The sequence below is a fragment of the Embiotoca jacksoni genome, unplaced genomic scaffold (assembly GCF_022577435.1).
Source record: "Embiotoca jacksoni isolate LCO1_2020_lvr unplaced genomic scaffold, fEmbJac1.0.p SCAF_60, whole genome shotgun sequence".
Classification (NCBI taxonomy): Eukaryota; Metazoa; Chordata; class Actinopteri; family Embiotocidae; genus Embiotoca; species Embiotoca jacksoni.
This window is the reverse complement of record NW_027185415.1, coordinates 123,372-132,205: the sequence shown is the minus strand read 5'-3', so window position 1 is coordinate 132,205 and position 8,834 is coordinate 123,372. Positions and strand designations below refer to the sequence as shown.

At 41.7% G+C, this 8,834-nt stretch overlaps 1 protein-coding gene across 1 annotated transcript; it reads right to left on the bottom strand.

Annotated features, from left to right (window-relative positions):
• Positions 1-438: 438 nt before the first annotated feature.
• vax1 (ventral anterior homeobox 1) lies at positions 439-8,278 on the bottom strand. The gene is made up of 3 exons (XM_069174726.1): positions 7,007-8,278; positions 5,324-5,511; positions 439-2,545 (listed from the first exon to the last, which is right to left on the bottom strand). The coding sequence occupies exons 1-3, from the start codon at positions 7,209-7,211 to the stop codon at positions 2,003-2,005; spliced, it is 936 nt and encodes a 311-aa protein (XP_069030827.1). The 5' UTR covers positions 7,212-8,278; the 3' UTR covers positions 439-2,002.
• Positions 8,279-8,834: the final 556 nt, after the last annotated feature.

Sequence of the window (8,834 nt, the reverse complement as noted above, 5' to 3'; positions counted from 1 at the left end):
TGATAATTCACTATTTTGATAATTCATTCATTCTTATTTTTCTTTGAGAACAAATGCCAATAATGATCTAAATCCAACTTCTCCAATGTGAGGATTTGATGTTTTTCTGTGGTTTTACATTTGTAAAAATGTGTTGATTATAACATTTTAGCTGTTAAAATTGGTACCGGCATTTTCACAGTTTCTGTAACATCTGTGTATTTTATGAGAGAATAAATGATGATGAAAATAATTACTTGCAGTCGTAATTGAATCTCCTCCAGATTTCTCACTGATCACAATGTCATGACTGCTGGTGCTCGAATCGCTGCTTTTCTACACCTCTTAGTTCACCTGTTAATATTATAAGTTCAACTTTTAAGCACAAGTTCCAGGTCGTTTCACTTCAGTCAAAGAATGAGTTGAAATCAAATTAAGAGCATACACATCAGGCTGGTGTATGAGGTATAACAGTCATGGAATTTATCATAACTTGATTCATAGCAACATGTATGAAAGAAAAATGAAAACACACTTGTCTTTGTCTGCAGCCATATACATAATATATATGCACATTTGTACCACACGTTTCACAAATTTCAAGATATTTCACAACGACAGCACCAAAGAGAATTTGATTGATTCCTCAACCCCTCTAATACATTCATTCATTCATTATTTTCCAGATATACTAATAATCTATTAATTACAGAATTGAATAATTTACAATAAAATAACAATTTTAAGGTACATTTGTCATTTCTAGTACTTTTATACTACAATAATTCCATTCGGGCTCCACATGCATCAATCTGCCAAACTCTTTTCTGAAGGCTGTGAATTCTGAAATTTTTTGCACAAGAACGGTTATTATATCGTCTTATTGATTGAAAAACCTGTTACCTTGTAGTGCTCAACAAAACAAGCAGCTTGCTAATGCTGAAAAGCCTTTCTCCCTCTCAGCAGCTCGTGCCTGCGCTCAGCTCCTCTTTGCACAGAATAGAAACTGTACACCAAAACTCTGGGAGCTCACAGTGATATTAAAATCACAGACTAAAAATAAGGAACAGAAAAACGTCAGCTACGAAAATGCCACAAAGTGAAGACTTTTGTAGTAAAATGTCAAAAGCTTCACCAAACCATAGAGAAAACAACACGGAACATTTCAACTATCGGACTGAGACAGCAGCTCGTCTGGGTTATGTTTTGGTTCGGTCCAAACTTAATAGAAATCAATTTACAAAAGATCTTTTTGTACGCCGAATCTTTGTGAGGCATCTGCATAAGCAGATAGCATTCACACGTTGAATGTGTTGGCTGTGGCGCTGACGCTGGCCTTGCAGTGACCTTCAAACAGAGGCACTTTTTTCCTTCGCCCAGTCGCACGTGGAGAAACGAGCTACGCTCGCTCATTCGTAACGCTGCATTTTAAAACGCTCTAATTGGATCTCACAAAACGCTGCTCAGGTGTTTGACATCTCGCTTTCTTTCTCTACTTCTACTCACTGTGGTGACATGCATCTACCCAACACAATCAAATCATAAAACACAGTTCAGAAAGGTACCGTCACTTTACAAATCCTGTCACCGTCCCCGTGCCTCTCGCTGTACACTGTGTACCACCTCTCCTGCAGTGATTGAGCTCTTCTGGTATGTGGGAGCTGAATTCTCTGGGTGCCTGCTTATATAGTTATTTTGGATTAATGCGACTCAATTAATAGAACTCCACTAAAGAGCCCACAGCACAGTGCTAGAGCACGTCGCTCTAATTCTACCTGTTAAAATCCTGGGTGAACATTTTGTGCAAAATCTCTCCACTGCCACCCTCGTCTTTGTTAGCTGAGCTTGTGTGGGTCTTTGTTTTCCTGCTTGTACAAGGCGCCAGATGTGCAACTGGAATACATAAACTGCTACAGAATGTGACACAGACAGATGAAAGAACCAAACGGAGACGGTAACCACGGAGAAAACAACCGAACGGTGTCCGGAGGAAACAGGAATCCTTCTGTGTAAAAACAAAGCATCATTCCAGGATCTTCTTGTCCATGGATTCTTTGCCATTGGTCCGTGAATAAGGCTCGAAGGCAGAGGAGCTCAGGTAGCGCGCGGAAAGTTCCTGCAGGTTTCCAGCCAGTGAGCCGGCCATAGAGAGCGGGTTGGAGGAGATGCGGGTGGCCACGCCGCTGAGTAAGGAGGGCATGGGGAAGCTGAAGAGGCCGTGAGCCGCTGTGGAGCTCTGCAGGCCCGCCACGGTCCCTGAGCTGGTGACGGCGGGCAGCGGAGGGCTGCCGCCCGCCGTGCCGCTGCTGCCGCTGCTGCTGCTGCTGCTGCTGCTGCCATTGCTGGCCATGGCTATGGAGGGCGGGCGCAGGGCGGGGCCCAGGCTGCCGCTGCCGCAGTGGGGGAGAAGGCCCGGCAGGCCCGGAGGCGTCAGCAGCCGGCCCTGCTCCAGCAGTCTGAGGACGCTGCAGGTCGCCGCCGTCTCCGAAACCACTGAACGCAGCTCCGAGTCCTTCCCCTGGTCCTTCTTCTGCTTGGTGCGCCGGTTCTGGAACCAGACTTTCACCTGGACAGGAACACAGATCACAGAAGCTTGAGGAAAATAGAAATATTTTCTGTATGATTACATATTTGCTTCATGGGACGGGCCACAGATAGAGAAATACATCTAAATATAGCGCAGCGGTGTAACAGGAAGAAGTCTGCTATAATTCACTTTGTTAAAAGGCCTGTGACCATCGTGGAGTCATAATCTGATAATATCACTACTTATTAGTAATTAGTAATTGCACCATGAACTGTACAATAGTGTGACTTTAAAGATTAGGATGATCGCTCTCGTTGGCAAATCACACACACACACACACACACACACACACACACACACACACACACACACACACACACACACACACTCACACCAGATAATGGCTGTCGGCTGTAAGTGATCAGAAGATGCAGTGATTGTGTTTCGTCGTGGAGGTGAGCGCCGACCGTGACGACCGACAGGAAGTTAATTCAATCAAAACTTGCTCACAGATTTCCGTTCTCATGTAAACGGCTGCTTTACTACCAGAGGTTCTGTTAACATAAAACAGGCAAAATAACGGTGTGTTTTATTACTTGTTGATTGTAGTTATTATGCTTCATAGTTGTGGTATAGAAATTATTTATTTACTAAACTTACTAAACAGACTTTTAGGAGGTTTGAGTCACTGCAAATTTCCAGTCTCTGTACCTCCACATTCAAAATGGCCACCATTAACTCTGACTTCAATAACTTGCACCTTCTTTTAATTTAGCACCACTGAGTCTGAAAATGAAGGTTCAACGTCCCCAGTTAGAGAATCTCTGAAAGATTAAGAAATCAAAAATATACGATTTGATTCTTAAAAAAAGAAAAAGAAAATGCTGCCAGATCTGGTTTTGAGAAAATATCTACAATTGATGAACTGAAAATGTAAAAATGTCCAAACCTCCTGTGTGCACAGTAAATTGAACATTCAGCCGGTTCTGAAGTATGAAACCTTAATAATCATGTTCCCATACATAAGAACTAAATAATAATAATAATAATAATAATGCAGTCTTAGTGATACAACTGATTTAACTATGTGCACTAAGCTTATGCTTATTAAATCAGGTTCAACATGTCCATTTTAAAATATTCAGAGTTCAGTTTCACACAGATTTTAATACATTTCAAAACCCAAAAACAAATACAGGTTTTTCTATAATTGTACCTGTAAGTCTCCAATAAAACACCTGACTGTTTTCACTTGGAACAAAATGTACACGTACCAATCAGCAGCCAGCCTGCAGCCTAGTCCTGCTGCTGGGCCAATCACATTTGAATATTCTTTTCCCATTTTTACTTCAGTAGGTGGTTTAACTCTTTGCAGGCTGTTAACATCCATTTCACATTAAAGAGAAGAAGCCTTTCCGCTCCGTCCAACATAAAAACCGCTCAGAAGGAACATGTGGTTGGTTTTAGAGGCGACATTATCAGACCACCAGATGAAGCTGGCCGCTCAAACAAAGATGATTAGGTGAGCGCATGCAAAAGGCTGTTATTCCTTAATGCAAGAAGCTCTGAGGGCCAGAGAACAACATGTTAATGTCACCACGCAGTCATTAAAAGGCGTCTCATGAGCAGATGGTGGAAGAACATCCTGGCTTTGTCCTGCTTCGGGTGGAAAGTGGCTCAGATTAACGTAATATAACCTTTATCTGAGCAAAATAACCCTTTAGGACTGTTAATTCGTTCAGACTTTGCATGAAAAAAATATAAAACTGAACCTTAAAACATTTAAAATTCTAAATGTTAAAGCAAATAGGAGAGTGAGATTTCCATAGGTGTTATTGAAAGGAAGAGTGTGATGTCATTTTGTGAGGAAAAGGTTGACCTCTTGCAGACTTCCTCTCAAGGTCAGGCTGCTTCAGCCCAACTGAAAGCCAGGAGACATTCACACCAAAGACCGAGCCGAGACATTCACACCAAAGACCGAGCCGAGGGCGGCGATGGCATCATTTTAAAAATCAAAGATAAATGCAACAATAGCTGAAAGATGCAGCGAGGCTTAAAGAGCCGAGCGGCTGGGCGACGAGCTGAGGAATCTGGTGTCAAACGCAGGTCACCGTCGCGGACACTGTGTGACCCGCTGCTGACACCAAACATATGACATGACGAGGACGTGTGCAGGCAGCTCAGACCAGAACCAACACAGCACCTGGACCGCCACCGCATCACATCTCAAACATCCCAGCTCATTACATTTACTTTAAAAGGGGGGAATAAAATTGAACCAAAAAATTGGGATTCAAATTTATCACTGCAGCACTCAAATCATCGTGAGCCTGTTTATTTTTTTTTTAAATTTTTTTATGATTCCTTCACAGGTTTGTTCTGCATAATGTTTGTAAAACAGGACTTTATTTGTTAGTCAGAATCAGCTATGAAACAAAATTCATATTTCTTTGATTAGAAATGTAATTACATATGTGAGTATCTCTTTAAATTACACAGGCAGAGATTGATTGCACCTTTAAAATATACAGCTGCTTATTAAATTGATTCATACATAATTATTTATGTGCCCACAAATTAAATTAATTAATTAGATTATGCAGGTAAATTCATTTTCTTCCTGTGACAAAGAAAGTCTGAATAGATCGTCCACGATCATCTGAAGTCCAAATACAAAGTCATATTTGGTAAAAGACTAAAAAATGTATCACTTTATTTCTATTTCAGTTTTCTCCGTCTGCAGAAAAATATCTTCCACTTCACAACAAATGAATTCCTTTTTAATTGTGATAGGAGCTGATGGGAAGAATCGCATACCTGAGTTTCAGACAGGTTGAGCTGCCGGGCCAGTTCTGTCCGCTCCCTCCCGACCACATACTGGCACCTCTGAAACTCCATCTCCAACCGGTACAGCTGCTCGGCCGTGAAGGAGGTGCGGGTTCGCTTGGGCCGGTCCAAATCCAAACCCTTCGGCAGAATGATCTCCCGGATGGAGCCTTTAGCATCTGAGACGAGGAGCACTTCAAATGAAATACTCACAAACAAAGTCATCTAGGTGTGAACAGGTTTTGTGTTATTATTATTATTATTATTATTATTATTATTATTATTATTATTATTATTATTATTATTATTGGTAGTAGTAGTAGTAGTAGTAGTAGTAGTAGTAATAGTAGTAATAGTATACGTAACACAGTGGAGATTTTGAGAATTAATAATGATGAGTTCCATTTAAGTGTAACATGATGTATATGGAGCCAAATCCTGTTTAAATCATTTAATACATTAATGAGTTCACAACACTGTAGATTATTAAATTGGAAAATATCAGTCCAGATTAAATACCAGGAACAGAAAACTGAAAATTCAGCAATTTTGTTATTTTGACATAAATTTAAACAATATGTTAAAATCTGTGCACCTAAAAAAAAAAAAAAGATTATTAAATAAACATTAAATAAAAGTGCCTGAATATGTTGTGGTTCCTTTTCCATATTAATGTAATCCAGCACAAAACACAAATTACATCAGTGTGTTGACATTAAAATGTCTGTTAGAATAATAAATCTCATTCCTTCCAGTTTTCTTTTTTTAAGATTTAGGTTTAAATTGAGAATTGTGTCAAATTATTCTGTTGTAAATGCTAAAAGTCCCTGCTGTGCTGCAGGAATTTAATTCATTATTATTTCATTATTTAAAAAAAAAAAATAATAAAAAAAAAAAAATCACAAATATGTGGGATGTAAAAAAAAAAATTGACGTCCAATAAAGAATTTGAAGGGACAACTTTTTTCTAGATTTTAGGCCTCGGTGTCTCATCATACCCTGCGTGACTAATCCTCGGTTTCACCATATTTATAGTTTGTTTTCATACACACTTCGTGTTGGGCCAACACTTCATTAAGGAAATTACGTAAGTTATTATCTGAGCAATTCCCTCTCATACACATCACCACGTATGATTTGTTGACATGAAATATTTCTAAAAACAAACTGTTTTCTGTATTTAAATATGAATGATTTTAATATTTATCACCCTGAAAGTGTAAACCCTGTAGGCATTACCAAGCACATATTAAGATTTACACTGCATAATATAAGTCATTTAGTCATTTTAATTATCAGCATTAAAATGTTTTGAATAGTTTAACATTAAGTCTGAAAGGTCTTTTTAATTTTTTCATGGTGGATAATTTAGTTCTCTTACTGTATTGCTGTAAGTGTACAATTCAAACAAACAGAACAAAACAACTCATTATAACTGATTTTTATCTGTTAAATTTAATGTTTAGCAAAATTGCCCTGAAAGAAAAAGATTCTCTGTTCGTATAAACAACCTGTGTGACATTACAAAGGTTCATTTCACAACTTTAAGATTGTCTCATTTATAAGATTCTAAAATGTCGAACAGGAAATGTTTCCTCCGATGAATCCGTACGAGCTCGAAAGTATTGGGAAGAAAAAGTAGGAAAAGAAAAGGAAGGCAGGCAGAAGGCTTACCTCGGACGAGGATCCTGCGGCAGTAGTCGGGGTCGCCGGCGCTCCCTCGGCTCTTCTCGCAGCTGTCCACGGCTCCAGAAGGGGAAAAGGAGTCCTGCTGCTCCTTCAGGAAGCTTTTGGACAAGCTGCCCTGGGAATCCTTCCCCTCCTTTTGTCCATTCTTCAGCACCATCCCTTCCATCTCTTGGTTGTACCTGACCTCCATGCTCAGTTTATCCTCTCAGACCTGCGGCTTGTCCACCTCTTTCTTTTTTTCCTTTGTCAGGTGAAAAACAAAAATGTAGATTACGGAGGACGCGGCGCAGCAGCTGGTCTGGACAGAGTGGGTTTGAGTTTCAAAACAGCACCTTTCAACTGTGCAGAGTCAGATATCTAATGCTTGGTGAAATACTTCCGTCGCCCGACCGAGGAGCCCTATTATCACTGACCAAACTCCCGTGCCCAATGATCATGGACTTCTCAGTGAAACTCAACAGTAATTCAATGCCCCCCTTTCCTCGTTACATAGACATCAGGCTGATAGATGATCTCCAAATAATCAGCCATGGAGGCGCACTCGCTGTTTCGATTGATTACGGTAATTTTGCTGCCTCCACATTTGCGTAACCTCATGAATACACTAAATTGTTTGGGGAAATAGATCAGGTCTTGATGGAGGGGTTTGCTGGTCCCGTCCCCCTCGGTTTGCCTGCTCTCAGCCCAGGGAATCAAGACAAATGATTGGTCTCGTCTCGCAACCGAGCCTTTCTGAACGCACACAATCACAGAGGTACGACTCTCGCAGAGCCCAAAAAAGTTCCCGGGCGCTTCATTCTTCCGTCTGCAGACATTTTCCCTCCGACTTTTCACAGCACACCTGATTGTCGCAGCATGTCAGCGAACTTTGAACCCCTTCTTCCCTTCGGCTCTCTCACCAATCAGCGGATTACTGCAATGTGAGGATCTCGCCGCTACGCTATTGTAGGCGAAAGACACCGGAGGAGAGCCAGAGAGGGAGAGAGAGAGATACGTGGAGAGGAGAACCAACAAATCCACATCCAGCAGAATCTACGGTGCCGATCCGATCTTCTTCCACCGCCGTTGGGTTAAAGTTTCCTGTCGTCCCGCGTTCAGTCAGAGAGCTACGCAGAGCGACCCGGCGAGATCCGAACGCCACATCCTTCAGCATTCAGCATTCAGACTGCTCCAGGAGCCATCTTCAGCGCCCATAATCTTAACCTGCGCGTTGGAAAAAGACAAAAAAGGGGAACAAAACTTGTCATTAGTGCTTCGGCTGCCTCCACTCTCTCTCACACATGCTTACCCCTGCAATGGCCCCTACCGCTCTCCACCGCTCGCCCTCCAGCCCACTACCCACCCACCCAATCACCAACTCTTGGCTATTTTCATTGTCAGTGCAACAATATCTCTGAACACAGCAGTGGCCAGTAATCCAATAAGACCATTGATTAGGCCACAATGATTCAATTCAAACCAGTGGCCCAGTGCAAGGAACATTCTCTGGCCCTTCTTGTCACCTTAGCTGGCCAGAAGCCCTCTTCAAGCTGCCCCCCTCCCTGAGTGCCATTCATGCCTTTATGGGAAACAGAGAGGAAAAGGAGTGAAAGATGGCAATTATCTAATTGGACTATTAACAAACAATTCTGCGAGTGTGGCTGCCCGGCAGCAGTCTCAGGGTGGGTTTAAGGGCTGCATGTTGGACTAACTTTATTCACGCAGTGTTTGGGGGGCTGCTGCTTGAAGTGGGGCAGGATCCATTGTTTGAGGAAGGTAAAAAGGAGGCTAAAAAGGGAGCGACTAAAGGGGACGTGGGCTTCGCAAGCTGTGG

Excerpts from the sequence above, each read along its gene's own strand:
- vax1 (XM_069174726.1), bottom strand. The coding sequence starts at position 7,211 with ATGGAGGTCAGGTACAACCAAGAGATGGAAGGGATGGTGCTGAAGAAT. Across the intron at positions 5,512-7,006 it reads CCGCAGGATCCTCGTCCGAG|ATGCTAAAGGCTCCATCCGG; the intron begins GTAAGCCTTCTG and ends TCCTCGTCTCAG. Across the intron at positions 2,546-5,323 it reads TCAACCTGTCTGAAACTCAG|GTGAAAGTCTGGTTCCAGAA; the intron begins GTATGCGATTCT and ends GTTCCTGTCCAG.